Source organism: Myotis brandtii, unplaced genomic scaffold (genome assembly GCF_000412655.1).
Source record: "Myotis brandtii unplaced genomic scaffold, ASM41265v1 scaffold621, whole genome shotgun sequence".
NCBI classification, from domain to species: domain Eukaryota; kingdom Metazoa; phylum Chordata; class Mammalia; order Chiroptera; family Vespertilionidae; genus Myotis; species Myotis brandtii.
Window position 1 is genome coordinate 2851377 of NW_005370372.1, and position 18535 is coordinate 2869911.

An 18535-nucleotide genomic window follows, 5' to 3' on the forward strand; every position below is an offset into this window, starting at 1 on the left:
ACAAAGTTATTTCAGATAAACTATAGCATTAAATTTTCACTGCAACCCTTTGAATTTGGAGTTCTTTGTCCAGTTGATAAATGAGAAGACAAAACAATTTTGAATAGGTTAATTTGTTTGCTTGCTAATACAGGCTAAGAATTGCACCAAAGAATAAAATTCAGATCTTTTAATTTGTCATTTAGTGCATTTGTATTGCATCATGCTGCCTCTGCTTGGTACAACTTTGTGTATAATATTTTGAAAAAATATAAAGGTTTTATTTAATACTCCCAAGAAAAAATTATATTTTTTTCTAAATAATTATACATTATGAAAATTAAAATAAATAATTTGTAAAAGTATGCCTGAAGAATGGTCCACAGAGTTCCTTTTCCCTGTCCTTCCTTTTTAAAAATTTGAGTGAAAGATGAAATGCAGTATACAACTGAACTAGGACTATGTTGAGAGTCTTGGATTCCTTGAGAACTTTTTTGAATTGTGGCATCTATAATTAACACTTTAACAATTATGCATGTTTTAATTAGAGTCAAGTTATATCTGAATCAATGAACAATTTGAATTTAGAAGCTCTTTGAAATACAACTTCATTAAATATAATTCCTAAAACTAGGCTAATGAAGGTCAGGAATTTTTATTTGTTTTCAAAGCATTTATATATTATTCAGATGCAATGTCATGCTTTTTAAATTTTCAGAATTTATTTCATTTATTTTCTTCTGCAGTAGCCCTTTTTTTTTCTTTGTACTGTTAGTAAAATTATTTTTACAGAGAAGTGGAACAAATTTAAACTGTACTCTATCACCTATAAAAAACACTCTGATTTCTATTAGTTACAACACAAATGCATGGCATTTCATGATATTAATGAAAGATAGCAGTGGTTGATCTAGAGCAATTATTTTATGCCATAATGGAGAGACTGCCAGATTGGTATGAGGTTTTTATTTCAACACAGGCATCCTCAGAAATACAATTATGTTTCAGGGATAAATGGATATACTTTGACTTGACCTTTTAAGATATAAAGAAAAATAATGATGTAGAAGTTCTTACACTTTTACATGTTTCTACAGAGATATGTCAGAGAGATTTCAGCTAAAAAAAGAAAGAGAAAGCTTTCTCTTTACCTTTCAGAATTGAAAGATGTCTAAGTTCTGTTGGGTGTTCACTTGAGAAGAGAAGTAATCACAGACTTATTGTGAAAAATAGAGGAACACAGCTACTAGGTCTTCTGTGATCTAAAGCAAAAACAATTACTCAGTGAAAACATAAAACTATATAGGTGGAAAGATTCTAGACTATATTTGTCAACTAACTCATCATTTTACAGATGAGGAATCAAAGCCTAAAAAAAGTCACACTGCTAACTAGTCACTGCTTAAGCACTTTAAAGTCATTTATTGATTTAGCTATGCTCTCGGTAAATATCTCTAAATCACTCCCTATGTGTCTATAGTAGATGTTGTGAGCCCCCTGCCCACATCTTCTGAAAACACACACACACACACACACACACACACACTCCTCTAGCTTCCTACCCAAAGCATGTGCATATCTCTGTTTGAGGGCTTTCTCTGGTGGCAGGAATATGCAGAAGTGAACACTCCACACACACACACACACACACACACACACAGAGAGAGAGAGAGAGAGAGATTATTTGGTTGCCTTCCCAATGTGTCCCAAACCTTTTGATGTACATGGCATGGCTTTCTGTAGCAGTTTCAACTCATGCAGGCCCATATTCCACTTGCAATAAGCCATGCTCTAGCCGGATGCATTTGTTTACTTGAGGTGAATGGTGAATGGACACATTTACTAGACCTAGTCAGTATAAATTCAAAATTACAGTAATACATATAGAAAAATTTTCTGTGAAATTAATCTTTTCATACAGACTTAATTTTAATGTGTCCACATAAGTAAAAACTAACTAATTTGTCAAATTTTTAACATATGCATTCAGAAAACCTACTTTATTGTATAACAGACTTTCAGCTTCAACGGATACCCCTTCATTCAAATTAGTTTGTTATATTGAGGTTTGACTGTAGTTATGTTCTCATCATGCCACCAACAAAAATTAAAGTTCAAGCAAATACTATTAACTGTTAGTAATAGGAATTAGAATGGAAAAGAGCATTGTGGGGAGTGTGGTATTTGTATTAGTGCTATCAGTTGTCAGAGTCAGAGACCACATTCTAACTAGCTTAAAAAATAATAAATTATTGGTTCTATAACTCAGAAGCATGGAGATGGAGGGAATCTCTGGCACATCAGCTTTTAAGCAGCTTATCTTTCACGACCATAACTACTCCTGGAAAATGGAATATTTCGGGAAAAGTTATAGGGAAAAGTGATAAGTGGACAGATTCAGGCACTTGTAATGTCTGTCATTAGAGGAGTTGTGTTGTCAGCCAAATAGAATCACATGATTGGAAGAGACAGTTTTTCATATAGTAGCATTTCCAAATAGAAGAAAATTTACCAAACAAAGCAAATCCACATGTTTGCTTATCCTAGGTTTTACACTGTGAGAACTGCTGACTTACTCTGTATGAGGGCTTGCTGTGTCATTTTCTCCATCAGAATTCCACAGTTTGGGTGTTGGGATGGATAAGCAAACTTTTGGTTGACTAAGGTTGGGCAGGAGTTAGTGAGGACTGATGTATGAGAAGTGGGTTTGGAAAGAGTGCATAGAATCATGGAGAAGTTTGGAGCACAGCAACACGTGTAATGGACAGGATGCATATTGAGCCATCACTTACCTCCCATTTGCATTAGACTTCCTTAAAAATGTACCTCATCTAATTGATCCAATTAAAAATAATAACAGAAATTAATCATTTTATTTCTTCACTCTGGTATATGGAGTCTTTGAATAAATAACTTTAAATGAATTAAATAGACTCACAGCATACTAACTGACCTAAGGAAATAAAACTATAATAATTTATTTGGATTCATATAAGTATCAGATAAAACTAACATAAATTCTATGGATATTACTGATTTTTCTTTTTCAATATATAAAATAATAGTTGATAATATATACAGGTCACATATTGTGTGCCAGGCACTGTGCTAAACTTAATCAGTTGTGTTATTATCTCCTGGCACATAATATTCATGTAGGGTTGTCATATGTCTTCAGTCCATTAATCTGGTAACATTAATCTCTAGTTTGACTTGTGTCGGCCTTTCCTTTTCCTTTTTATCTTTATAAACAATGTACTCATACATTCTAAACCTCACACAAATGTAATGACACACAAATATTTTTTTTCTCAAAGACTATTGTCTTCAATTTACTTCATCTACTTTTAGCTATATTTGGAAACGTTCATTCCATTCACATTCTTCCCCCATCTCACCCCTGCTCCCATGCATGCACACCCAACCACACTCACACCCGAACAAGCGCACTCAAACAAGTTCCTGAGTTCTTTCATTCACACAGGGCTACAGTGCTGCTGCTTAGCTCATCCCGTGTACCATGGTTTACTTGGGCACAGTCAGGAGCAGTGGTGTATGGTCACCAGGTCAAATTGCTACAAAGATATATTAATCACAAAATTTGAGTTATAAGTGATTTGAGCTAAATTATGGGGCTCTTTGTTGGTAGGAATTATTAACATAACTCATTTATAGATAAGAGAATCCTTAATGTTTATCTGATTGACTTCATATTTGGAACTTAAGAGTGATTAAAAATGACCGCAATAATAAGATTTAAACAAAATCTTTAGCAGACAATTCAGTTGCCTGAAATTTGTCAGGTGGTGGATCATTGTGCAGAGCCAAGGCTATTGCCAAGAAAAGAGCATTACTAAATTGGACGGGGCGTTAATCTCTATTTGAATTTTGAATGTGTCATATATTTCAGATGTTGGCTATAAAATCCTAATTTTCTGTTCCAATATTTAAATCATATTCCTGGCAGCATCTTACTTCCATGTAGAAGCTTTGTACTTATGCTTCGAATTTTTAACATCAACTATTCATCAGAGGCCAACTTTTATAGGCAAGTGGCATGCAAGGGACTGTCACTCAGAGTGCCATTTTAAAGATGGAATGGTCTATTTTGCCCAGATTTAATTTTTGACTCCCAGTAGACGCTGGGAAACTAAAGTAATTTATCTCTCAACTTGCTAGGGGATGTTTTAAATTTCAGTAAGCAGCAGTATTATATTAGCATAGACTATTTGGGTAAATTTGTTTGAAGGAGATAATAAATAACTAAACTACTTGGTTAAAATCAGAAATGAAACAATTTGTTCTTGTCATCTGGTGGTGCTTAAATTATGACAAATAGCTCTCCAAAGGTCTAACCCATCTACAAATCTCCTTTGAGGCCATTGCTGGCTTTATCCTATCATAAGGCATGGAAATCCACTGAAATCCACTGAAAACTTCTGTGTTTGAGTTAGAAATAACTTCCAAGGTCATGTTTAATAATTTGCATAAAAAACATTTAGCCAGAAGTATGTTAAAGAAGATAACTCAATTTTATAATATGTGCCTGTGCTAATTAGTTGCTATGCTAATTAGTTGAAATATTAGAAGATACTGATATAACTATGTACTTTCTGGAGAAGGGACTGAGGGAATTTTGAGTAATAGGATAGATAAATGATTAAGAAACACACATGCACATTTGCAAATACACATGCTTGAACTGAACAAAATGGGGAAACTTTTACAACTATCTGAAATTCTTAATTTTCACCTATTTTGAAACCTAGGACAGTTGATTTATGTGGTCATGTTGTCCAATGACAAATAAGAGTTATTCTTCAATTTCAGCTACCTCAAAGTCTTGCCACATGTGAGTTGGGATGCGGGAACTTGCTTCTTATGGTTGGAGGAGAGTCTTCATCTTTGTTTTCTAAACCAAGCACAGAGTGAAGTCGCCCAAGTTGTAGAATAATTGGGGACTGTCTCCCTCTGTTGGTCAAAAGATCCCAAAGTCTCTATAGGTAAAGGGAGAAGGAATGCAGCTCATTCTTTTGCCTCTTCTTTAATTATACCCCCTCAGGACATATAGCTGTCTTTACACTGTTTCCTAATTTTGTTTTAGCACGGAATTCATTTTAAAAATATTTTTATTTATTTCAGAGAGGAAAAGAGAGGGAGAGTGAGAAACATCAATGATGAGAAAGAATCAACAACAGTTGCCTCCTGCATGCCCCCCACTGGGGATTGAGCCTGCAACCTAGGCATGTGCCCTAATATCCCGGTTCATAGGTCAACACTCAATGACTGAGACACACCAGCCAGACACACAGAATTTGTTTTAGCTAAAATCCATCCCTATAAAAACATTGGGACATAGAAACAGTGCTGACTCAGTGTGAATTGTCCAATATTCCTGAAAGTTGTCCTTTATCCCAACCTGGTTAAGATTGGTTCTGGATATATTTTGGTGCTTCCATGATTTGAGTCATTTGATTTTATACTTATTTAGTTTAACGAAGCTTCACATTCTTTCTTTTTCATGTTAACAAGTAATTTAAAATACTTGTATTGAAAATAGTCTAAACAAATATAAATGGAACTACATCTATGTCTTGTTTCATTGGAAGCAATTTAGTTTTTAAAAATTCTTGTTATTTAGATTTTGAAATATTATTTGTAATATTAATTGTAGTAACACATTGACCTTACATTTATGTGTTTTACAATGTTGATTTTTTTGTATTTTCTTTTTCTTTTTTGATTTTTCAATTACAGTTTACATTCATTATTACTTTGTATTAGTTCCAGGTGTACAGCTCAGTGGTTAGACAATCATATACTTTACCAAAGTGTTCCTCTGATATTTCCAGCAGCCACCTGACACCATATGTAATTATAACAATATTATTCACTATATTCATTATGCTATACTTTACATCCTCATGACTATTTTATAACTACCAATTTGTACTCTTTAATCCCTTTACCAATCAAAACCTCTCTCCTTTGGCAATCATCAGTCTGTTCTCTGTATGTATGGGTTTCTTTTGGTGTGTTTGTTTCTTCTTTAAATTCCATGTATACGTGAAATTATATGGTATTTGTCTTTCTTGGACTGACTTATTTCACTTAGCATAATAGCCTCCAGGTTCATCCACATTGTTGCAAATGGTAAGATTTCATTCTTCCTCATGGCTGAGTAACATTCCTTTATATATATGTACCAGAGGTTTTTTTTAACAACTTATCTACTAATGGACACTTAGGCTGCCCACAAATCTTGACTATTGTAAATAATGCTGCAATGAGCATAGGGGAGCATATATTATTTTGAATTAGTGTTTGGGTTTCTCCAGGTATATACCCAGAAGTAGAATTGCTGGGTCATAAGGCAATTCCATTTTTAGTTTTTTGCAGTAACTCAATATTGTTTTTCCACAGTGGCTGCACCAATCTGCATTATCATCAACAGAAGCTGCACACATCTTAATGTATATTCTTATATACAGAGCTAATATATATTTTTATATAGCAAAAGAGATAGTTATAAATGAAATTGATTTATAACTTTACAGTTTCACCAAATCATGTTTTTTTTTCTCAAGCTTACATTTAAAATTTTTACTGAGCCAAATAATTCTGATACTATAAGCCACACTAAAACAAATCACTGCAATTTTCCATAAGAAAGTATGATTAATTGAGACTGGAAAGTATTTTTATGTAGAAAAAATTTATATAAATTCAGTGCAATGTGAATGTTTAAATTTTATAGTCAACCTGCCATGTAGATGGAATGGGGTGACAAATTAAATGCACAACTATCCTTTCTCCAAATTGTTACATGGATCTATCCTTGCTAACATTGATCAGTGGCGCTTTTCTTTTAGGTAAAATAAAGGACTAATGAAATGTGCATGCTATCCATGCAAGTTTTGAGTTTTGGGAAAGGAAAATGTATTTATAAAAAATGTTTCTAGGCCAAAAGCAATGTCACATTTATTGGAGAAGAAATTTTGTTGTAAGGCAGTGGAAGTGACACTATTGTTTTCTTTCACATTTATATTTTGACCGTGTAAGAAATTGACCTTGTATAAAAAAAAGAGAGCTTTTTAAAAATAGAAATATGCCCTAGCTGGTTTAGTTCAGCGGACAGAGGATTGAAGGGTCCCTGCTTCGATTCCAGTCAAGGGCTCATGCCTGGTTTGCGGGCTCAATCCCCAGTAGGGGGCGTGCAGGAGGCAGTCAACCAATGATTCTCTCTCATTCTTGATGTTTCTATCTCTCTCCCTTTCTTTCTGAAATCAATAAAAAAGTAAGTAAATAAATAAATAAAATAAAAGTAGAAATACAAATTACCCATTTTAGAAGAGGTATAAATATTTGACATGTAGTATTATTTTATGATTAATGTGTTTTTCATAGTTCACATAAAAGAAAAAAAAAAGCCAGCTTTTTGAATTACATGTATTTCAAAGTCCCGAAAGACTTGTACAAATGTATGAAATTTAAATAAACTTGGCAATATACATTTTTCAGTAACAGTTTTAGAAGCAATACAGAGGTTCTTAAAGAAGAGGTAATAGGGTTTTGTATAAAATATAGCACAGTAAAAGAGGGAAAGGCATTTGGAAATTCTCAAACCCAGTTTCCTGTATGTTTGCTTTATTTTAATTTCCAGCACAGTTTATCTAAATACAATCAAAATACTTAGTTTGAGTGAAAACTAGCACTTCTTTATCATACTTAACCCTCCTTTGGGACTGTAGTTGATATTCTGAATCTCAAGTTTAAGAAATAAATTATCTTTATTTGTTATATGTGATGATGTGTGACACATAAGGAAAAAGCTTGCTAATAAATTTAGTCCTTTAATTCAAGTACCATGTACCAAGTGTAGTCTTAGACATGATTGGCTTTATATAATTAATCTGTATCCATTATTTTACCGAAAGTATAAGGGTAGGTATGTTTGCTTATATTGTGTCTCCCTTGGCAGAGCAGTATGTACATATGGGTATATAAAGAGTGCTGAAAATGATGATACTGAACTGCATGAAATTTAATACAGTTTCAACACAGTTCAATTTTGAAATATAAGGAAGCAGTTGGAAGAAATAAAATCTAAAATGAAGATAAACTTATTCGGTACTTTAACTTTTGATGGACTCCACATTTTAAATTGAAAATTGTCTCCTAAGGATAAATTACAGGGTTGCATGAGGGATCAATAAGCTAGTAATTAGATTTGGGTCTCAGGTGAATTCAGATGGTTATGATGAGTTCTGATTTTGTATTTTAACTTTGCTTCAAAACTAATGCTATAAGAAATGTTTCAGGAATTAGAACTTACATGCATGGTAAAAATCTCTAGCTACTTCATTATTTTAAAAATCATTTAATGGTAAGTTAAAAAGTGTTATTGACTCTATATGAAATACATTTGAACTCCTGGGTTTCATTCAGTGTTATGAATCATGATTTCATGTATTTGTCTATATAGGGTTTGGTTTGGTTGTTTGGTCTTCAGAGACACCTATATTTTATGGTATGTTTCTTACATAAAAAGAAGGCAGGTTCTGTGACAAATAAATCTGGGAAACAAAACAAGATCTACTTTCCTCTTGGACATTTATAATATACATGCATACACTGAGGCTCTGTGAGGTCTGCTGAAAACAGACAATTCTGTTTATTTTTATTCTAACGCCAAGACCATAGAATACTTTTGCCTATGTAACATTTATTATGGCTTGAAGAGCTAGAATTTTTTTGGGGGGTGGGTGGGCATATTTTAAGAAATATTAATCTAGTCTATTTTTTCCAAGTAATTTCCTTCAAATATTTTTTGTACATTGTGTTTTCTTTTAATGGAATTTTATAGTATCCATATTTGTAATTAATTAAGAGGTACAGAAAAAAGCAATTTTTACATAGTACTCATGTTACTACTGGAGACAAACAGAAAATGGACTGTATTTTCAATCACTTCAGGAGAGGAAAGGAAATAGAAATGGATTATTTTTAAATTGCATGGTTCTAGCCTCTAAGACTCAAAGAAATGTCCAAAATTATAAGACAAAATTTATTCTTGAAGAGCCAACACACTTATTCACCACTTTGGTAGAAATGGAGAATATTAGTGTGTTAGATAAATATGTATTTTTTAAAGTCATAGTTTTAGCAAACAATTAAGCAACTTGTATTACATTTTTCTTGAATTATCTTTGTGGTTTAGGCTGTGTGTGTGTGTGTGTGTGTGTGTGTGTGTGTGTGTGTGTGTGTGTGTGATATTTATCTGCATTATGAAATTTTTATTTTTTTCTTGACAAATTGTTCTCAGACTTACACTGAGATATTTTCCCTCAATGCAAAATGTGCTTTTCCAATCTCACTGATATAGTGTTTTAATATGTTCTTAGAAAATATTGGCTAATCTTTATGGATCTTCGTGGAATATATTCTGAAAGGAATATTATGAGGGGTTTAATAATTAAAGTATAAATCAAATGTATTTAGTGTTTCATCCTGTATATTTTTACTCAGATTAATAAAGCATTCATTTTTATATTTTTTATAGAGTAATGAAGTTGTCTACTACAATGCAAAGGACGATCTGGATGTGAGTATGAACATTTTACATTAAATTCCAAGGTGAACTTAGTTATACTGGGATGATTAATTTTTTAGAACAAGTTGACTTAGCAGGTTTAGTATTTCAGAAAAAGCTCCATAGCAGAAGAAAAATGCCAATTAGACACAAAAAGGTAATGATGAATTTTAGTGCTTATGTGATCTTTAACAACTTATTGTTGGTATCTTCCTAAGAAGAAATGCCATATGTTTCTCTGATCTGAACTCACACTGTACCCTGTTCAGACCTCGGTTCACTGCACTGACTTAAATTCTCTATACTCCATTAGCGTTGTTGACAGAGATTGGATCCCATCCATCTCTATATCCTGGCTCCTGTCACCACGGTCACTAGGCATGTCTACTCTGGCCTTAACTGCATACACCAGGAAAAGCCATTTACTTCAACTATAGTGTTAATGACATTCTGGAAGCTGAGCAACCAGTACCCTGCCTGTTCAATCTTTGAAGCATATTATGTGCTTAATATGCCTTTTAAATAACTATCTCTAATGTACATGTTCAAATGACTTCAGAACATGATTATTTTAGCTCAAATAAGTTACTTATAATAATGAACAGATCAGGACAGATTAGGGACACCCTGGGACAGATTAGGGACACATTTTCATTACTTAGATATGGTATAAACATTTATAAAATTATATACCAAAATTTACACATAAGTCTTAAATTCTATTGTAGTTGATTTTTGTTATCAGAAAAAATATTTATATACACTTATTTTTTATCCAATGTTTTTTGAGGGCCTCCTGTAATTTAGGTATTCTTCTAAGAGCTTGGAGTGTATTAAAGAAAAGGTTAAATAAGTATACTATAATTATTGTTTGTTCTCAGACTTTTTTATCTGAATCAAAAAATATATATATAGTTATTATAAGTGAACCTATTGAATTTGTCCTCCTTTTGACCTTTCCCATGCAAAAATGTCTCTAGTATTACTGTGGGTTATAATTATGCCTAGAACCAGGATACATTCTCTTTTTTAGGCCATGAGTTGAGCTATAGCAAATTAAATAAAAATCTCTTAATAGGAATTGATATCAACTACATTTGATATCAACTTTTAAATTTAAAACTTAAAAGTGATGGTTATCACTTAGAGAAATTATTTTTCATTTGTTTATATATAAATGACTGTTTCAGAATAAGTGGTTAAGAGTGTTGTGTAGTGGAAAGAGCATTACAAAGGAATCAGAGACTTTCATGCCCCATCAGCCCTAAAATTGTAGTCTCCCACAAGGCATTAAAACTATTTAAATTCAAACTGTTTCCCCACATTCTACAGCTTACTAGGTGATCCATAAGTTATTTCCAGTTCTGTGTAGTCTTAGAATCCTGCTAAGATAGTCAAGTTTGCTGGAATTAGGCTGTTTCATGTAAAATTTTTGAGAATTTGTAAAGAACTATAAGATTGTTTCATACTTCATTAAAACTTTTTATGGAGACGTTCAAAGGGTTTTAATATTGGTCTTGTAAACCCTTAAACATTGAGTAAAAATGAACCATATTTTATGATTAGCCTCTGGGTTTGGCTGATACGGAGAAACCTAAAGTAATAGTGGTGAAAACAAGACAAAAGTTTATTCTTCTTTCATGTACCATTCTGTGTACAAGGCCTAACATTGTAACTCAATCATCCAAGGCCCAGGGTCCTTCTCATGTTTTCTGCTCTCCTCAATATACTTTTTCATGTTGTGGCCCAAGCGTGATGCTTCAGTATTCACAATGATTTTTGCATTCTAGATAACTGGAAGGAGACAAATGGCAATGGAGGGCATGCTCTTTGCCTTTAAGGGCATGTTCAGGTGCATACATCACTTCTATCTGCACCATGGTCCACAACTTAGTGACTCGTTTTGCCTATTTGCAGTAGAATATGGAATATAATCCACCCCTATCAGATAGGCATCTACCCAAATAAAAAGATGGGGTTCTATTACTAAAGAGAGAACAGGGAGAATACTAACTAGGAGATAATTAGTTTCTATGAATATCTTCAAATTACTCTTCTGACATATTAAAGTTAATGCCCAAAGTCTACCCAATCTTAGTGACGTCTATTATCTAATATAGTAAAATTCTTCAACTTGGAACTGAGGGAAAATTATTTTTTACAGCAAAATGTTTATAAATTATGTGATATATTTTTTCTTAATGTTTTGATTACTATGATCAAATTGTTTTCTGGAATAGAAATATTTACAATCTTACAGTGAAAGGAAGTTAAGACATGTAAGTAAATGTGACACGTTGATATTCTACTTTAGAATTTTCAGTGGTTATAATTTTCTTAAAGACTTGCTTATCTGATGAAGTCACATTTCAGTGGATGATGAAATTTACTCACCCTAGCCAAAAGTTTTGCAATATAGGTTGATTTAATTGACTGCCATACTCAAAACTTTATACATGTTGTGCTTGATTATTTTATGTATTGAATTCTCACAAATCATAAATGCCATCTCATTGTTCTGATTTGAATTGGCTTACCATCACTGTTCTTTTAGATGTAAAATTTTCACAAATTCCACAGAGCCAGATGCATTATTAAAAATTGTGGTGGGACATTATCTAATGTGCTTTTATACATCACTAATATCTAATGAACAAACGAACTAATTGGAGTACCAAATATTGAAGCAACACTCTCAATTAATACATTTGTCCTCATATATTTGAATGGTGCTATAAATATCTGAGATGTAAATAAAGTTTCTATTTTAAGTATTATACCTCCTACAGGAGTCTAAAAAGATTGTAAATCTCTAGCCTATCATTTATAAGTTTTCCCCCAGTTCTGCATTAGCAAGAGCATATTTGTTTATCCAGGACCACTTCTAGTAGAAGAGTGATCATTTCTATATTTCCCAACTCTCTTACATAGGTCATTTCCTTTCCATCTCGATGACCACCATGCAACTTTAGATATTACTCCCAAATATTTACTTAAGACCTATTGAAATGGTCTCTTATGCTTCTAAATTTTATATAGATTTCATAATATACATTTTTAGTATAAAATATTCCTAAATATTTTATTTACAGTTCCTTTTCCACTGTCAGGATCTTCAGATTCATTATTATTGCCTTTATTTGGTAGTTAAGACCCTGAATAAACTTTACCAGTTTTTTTTTTCTAAGCTAAGATGACTTTTGTAATGAAATGGCAATTTCTTCTTCTTGGAGGCACAACCAATCTTTATAAATTATGTTCTTGGGTCCTTCCCTTATGTGTAAGTTCCTGGAGGGCAGCTCTTATGTACTCACAGCAGCTAGCCTGGCCTTAATAGCAATTAGCACATTGTAATTACATAAGGCTTTTTCCAGTAATAAATCTAAGTTAAAATAGAAGTTTCATTGTATGTAAGTATGAAATGGCTTAAGAATAGCAGTCATAATTATATACCCCCATTTCTGCTCTCCATACATAACTTTATTTTTAAAGAGGCCCTTTCACCACCACGCCCCTCCCCCAATTTCAGCCCAGACCTGTGAGTCTGTGATATAAAGGATTGGAATTGAAGTACACACCCTGAGGAAAACACTTGCCCTTAGCAAATTCCTACTTGACCAGAAACCATACCTATATCACCCTCTGCTTTCAAGCTACAGATCTGACAGCATCAAGAAAAAAACCCTTGAAAGGGAATTTGTACCATTTGACTGTTTCCCAGTCCTGAGACTAGATAATCTTAATTCTGAAGAAAGACTAGATAGACCTCTCTTTATTAAGGAAGAAGCAGTTAATGGAGCAATCCATGAAAAGTTCAATAACAGTATAGTAGACATATTGTATTATTAAAGATACAGAGGAAACAAAATAGATCCAGTGACATAGACGCATGGAATAGACTGTCGAGTCTCAGAGGGAAGGTGGGGATAGGTGGGTGGGTGTGAATAGATCAACCAAAGATCTTGTATACATATATGCAGAACACATGGACATAGACAATAGGGTGGTGAAGGCCTGGGGTGGGGGTCAGGGGTGGGCAATAAGAGGTCAGTGGGAGAAAAAAGGGGACATATGTAATACTTTCAACAATAAAGATTTTAAAAAAGAATGTTATATTTAAGTGTAATCTATTGATTTTTGCCCATTATAAGGATGATACATAGGCTCAGGTAAAGGTCAAACAAGTATTTAAAAGTGATCAATTATTCCTTTGGAATGTAACCTTTCTATTAGCTACATCTGAATAAGTCAGTTTGTGGGAAGCTATCAGGACTTTAATATAAGACAATTTCTCAGGGTCATTTTATATTATTTCTGCTACTTTACTTAGATCAATGCTATTTATATTCACCTTGTGGATATAAAAATAAATAAGTGACAGCCAGATTTAGCTAAAGCAGTGACTAAAATAAGGGGTAGAATTAATGTTTCTTAGGATTGTGTAATATGGTAAGAAATTATGAATGCAGACTTTCAGACAAGTTTTCCCCTTGAAATTTAAAAATATAAAAGTGTATAGTTGGGTAAATTACTTGGTAAGCCACAGTTCTCATGGAAGGATAAAAGGCACATCACCTTACTAGAAATTTAAGGTGATTCTTCCTGTATCCACTGAGCTGGTTAAGGCTAAAACAGTCTCTCTTCTGATTACTTGGTCATGGTACCCTACAATTTTCCAGTCAAATGTTAAGTATTTAAAAACCAATTCAGTCTGACCAGCATGGCTCAGTGATTGAGCATCTGCCTATGAACCAGGAGGTCACAGTTGATTCCTGGTCAGGGTACATGCCCAGGTTGCAGTAGGGGGTGTGCAGGAAACAGCCAATCTCTCTCATCATTGGTGTTTCCATTTCTCCTTCTCCCTTCCTCTCTGAAATCAGTCAATCAACCAATTCAAATACTACCTCCTCATGAAGTCTTCCTTGGTTTTTCTAGTTAGCAATGGCATTTTCTTCCTCTGGGTATTCTAAACAACTTTTTCCACATTTCTGGCTTTATTAGTATGCCATACATTACATTATAGTATTTGATACAGGGATAATCTTCTCTATTAAAATGTTTAGCAACTTGTGGTAAAGATCTTTTTCTCTTTCATTGTGTAGAGCAGTGGTTGGCAAACCATGGCTCGCGAGCCACATGTGGCTCCTTGGCCCCTTGAGTGTGGCTCTTCCACAAAATACCACGTGCGGGCACGCACGTACAGCGCGATTGAAACTTTGTGGCCCATGTGCAGAAGTCGGTTTTCGGCCTGGGCATGTCTATTTTGAAGAAGTGGTGTTAGAAGAAGTGGGGGGCTGGGGGGTGGACATATAGAGAGGATGAACGAAAGGAGATAGACGAAACAAGTATACAAAACGAGTGTGGATGGGAGAGTTGGAAGGGGTCGACCTCAGCAAATGTACCTCAATAATCAGATTGATGTTTTTAGAAAAGGCCAGCTTAGGAGTACCCTAATTACATTAATAACAATGTACCTACCTATATAGTTTAAGTTTAAAAAATTTGGCTCTCAAAAAAATTTCAATCGTTGAACTGTTGATATTTGGCTCTGTTGACTAATGAGTTTGCCGACCACAGGTGTAGAGTAATTGTTGAGAAGAATGCTTGTTAAACTGGGTAGGTGTTTGTGTTTCAGTGCCCATATTACTTACACAACATCTGTGAAGATTTGTTCACCTTTTAAGTGGAGCTCTATTTGCAAAGGAAACGGGAAACCCCTTGCAAGCATGCTGGATATGAAAATGTTGGTTTTGTTTCAAGGTTGGTGAAAACAAAGTTGAGAGAGGAATAGCAAAGCTGGCTTTGGCGATGGACTATATTTGAATCAATTTTAATATAACAATTTGTTTTCTTTTGTTCATGTACCGGGGAAGGCTGCAGAAGGAGGCAGGGGTAGACATTGTTTCCTCATCTCTTCCCTACCCCTTCCTCTCGTTGACTTGTAGTGGTCATGAGGACTGAGAGTAGTGTCAAAACAGACAATGTGGCTTCCCGTTTGTCTAAAACTGATTCAGGTTGGGAATAAGTAGCAGAGTTAGAATCCTTATTTAGAATTACTACAAGTGATATAAGGTCAGGATCTTTGGTTCTAAGTCTGGACAGATCTAAGTCTGGACAGAGCTAAGTTACTATGAATCTCTGTGAATCATGAAATCAGACTCATTGTATTACTGGATCAAACTGAAGGTCTGTCTGATTCAACATGTAATTAGGGTAAATAATAGTTGTTGAATTAAGTAATTTAGAAATATGACATTTTATTCCTAAATACTTTGGTGTACAACTGTTTTTCCCCTAAATACTAACAAGACACATACGTATAATCACTACTAGTATACTAGTATACATTGTTATACAGAGGAGATGATAGAGTGGGATAGATTGTATTCTGGAGTGTCACTGTCTGGATTTGAATCCCAGCTCTGCCATTTTCTAGCTGGATGATATTGGCCAAATCACACAGTCTCTCTGTTTTTCTCTTCTTTGGTTTGTAAAATAAAGGTAATCATAGTACCTATCTCATATAGTTAGTGTGAAAATTAAAATTAGCTAACATATATAAAACATTTAGAACATTTCCTATCCCATAGTCAGTAATACAGAAATATTAATGAGTATATTTTAAAGAGAATAATTTTTAATGCTATTACAATACATTTAAAATTGATTTGAAGTGATTTTAACTCAAAATGGAGCATGTTTGTGTGTATGCATTAACAATAATGAAAGGGTAATAGATTAAACTATTTTTTAAAATTTTATTGTCATGAATATAATTCTAGCATGGGTGTAAAAATTAAGACAATGCGAAACACAATAAAAATCAAACTAGCATCTTCAAAAAAACACTTAGAATAAAATGAACACAATGCTGAAATTTGTCTTGATAACATTATAGGTTTTATTATGTCCAGATTTGAAAGAAAAATTAAGCATCAAAATAAGATGGAAAAAAGGCTATTAAGCAACAATTTACTTATGAAATTCCACTTTAAGTTTTACTCCGTTTTGAAATTCATTTAGGTTCTTGGCTTAGTGTTTTAGAAACATCTATCTCAATAAGTCCTTAGTTTCACTCAAAATTAGTGAAGTAAAATCCACAGAAGGCTTGAGTTGTGCCAGCAAGCTGCACTGTTAATTCCCAAAGCAAGCAAAAAGAATGCAGATCATTACAAACTCTTATTAACCTGATTCCAAGATCTATGTTTCTGACTAAAACCCAAATGAAGTAAGTTTAACTTTGAATTCCCACGTCGATAAATTGAGCTGATTTATTTGCTACATTTTATTTTATTGATCATGTTAAAAATTTGACCCGTCTGGGACTTTTGGCTAGTCTGCCGAATTCCCTTGCATATTTATGTTACTATTTATTTTGTTAGCAGAGTCTTGTCTATGTTAAAATTAATTGAACACAATGTCCTAACTAAATGCCTTTTTAAAAGCCCAATCTTTCATGATCTTATCTTACTTTATATAAATAAATAAACCTGATTCTAGGAGGGATATGCATCAGTGATGAAATCTATTCTAATTATTAAAGAAGCAAAGTCTAGATTTTTTTCTAACATTTTTTCCCCACTATCTTATAGAATGTAGTCTTTATTTCAGGCTCTGATGACTGATGTTGAATCCTCAAATAGGCGATGGCATAGAGATAAAATATTAATTGCTTCTGTATAACGACTGGTTTAATCAGAGTTGCTTTTTTGTGTGTATGCATCTAAGATAAATGTTTTAAATATTTTGGATGGTATATGTTTGGATTGGATTATAATAGTAGTTAACATACATATTCTTATTCTTAATAGGCAGTAAATACTTTGTATGCAATGTTAGCGTTTAAAGTTCACACTAATCCTTTGTAACGTGCACTGTTATTTTACTGATTTTCAGGTGAGACAAGTAAATCTTAGTGAGCTAAAGTCACACAGTAGGTATTTGATGGTGCCGGGCATTGAACGTGGTGCAGTCCATGTGGTCCACAGCAGAAGCAGCGTGGTGTTGTGCTGTGGGCACCCATGGGATGGAGAGGGCCCTGTAATGGAGTTGCTATAAATCAAGACTGAAGGTTAAAATTTTTTGGAGATGGTTTTCACTTAAAATTTTAATTGATTATACCTACCCATTATTCTGTCTATATTTAACGGTGATGTATTTGGCTTGTATTTAATCCAGCCAGTTTCATCACTGACAGTGATTTGCAGTAGGTAAAATGAAATTGCTATGATTAAAAAGAGTGTTAGACTTTGAATCATAAATCTCCATTGATCTGATCTACTATTCCCAGTGATATTAATGCATGCAACCCTGTGTGAAATATGACCACATTAGGAGTCATTGGGAAAATTTTTGTAAAACTAATAAAAAAAGGTAGATTAGATTCAATTTCTTCTAGTAATTCTGCCTTATGTTTTGGGGGGCTTCTTTTAAAAGTTTTGACTCTATTCAGAAAATTTTTAATGCTTTACACACTTGGGCACATGCTTGTTTTGCAAGGATAGTGTAAACATTAATTCTTGGGTGTTTTTGTTGTTGTTTTTGGAGATTGAATGATTCTCTTATAGATTTGCATCCAGTTCTTTCTTTCCAGAAATAGAGTATAGCATACATATTTAAAATACAATGAATAATCATTAAATTTAGAAAATTCAGTGCATTATGTGGGCATTATAAATTTACCCTGTTGTACAAAGATGGAGACTGGATTGCTTTGAACAGAATCTTCAACCATTTTTTGTTTACACATGCATATCATTTTTTTAAAAAATGCATCTCCCTTTATAAGAATATTTACTTATACATTCTATATATTTACTACTGAACTAATATATTTAAAAACCCCAAAGGAGACTTCTAAATCTTTGTTTAATGAAATTTTACAAAGTATTGGTTTAAAGTGGCATATGATTAAAAGTCCCTAGATGAAAAAGTGTAAAGATTTTTCTGGATGCTAGTTATTAG

At 33.3% G+C, this 18535-nt stretch overlaps 1 protein-coding gene across 1 annotated transcript in view; it reads left to right on the plus strand.

Moving 5' to 3' along the window:
- CACNA2D1 (calcium channel, voltage-dependent, alpha 2/delta subunit 1) overlaps window positions 1-18535 on the plus strand; it is a 328431-nt gene that overhangs the window by 168214 nt on the left and 141682 nt on the right. Inside the window, exon 5 of the mRNA XM_014528178.1 lies at window positions 9542-9583. Coding sequence (XP_014383664.1) covers window positions 9542-9583 — 42 coding nt within the window. The remainder of the gene's footprint in view (window positions 1-9541; window positions 9584-18535) is intronic.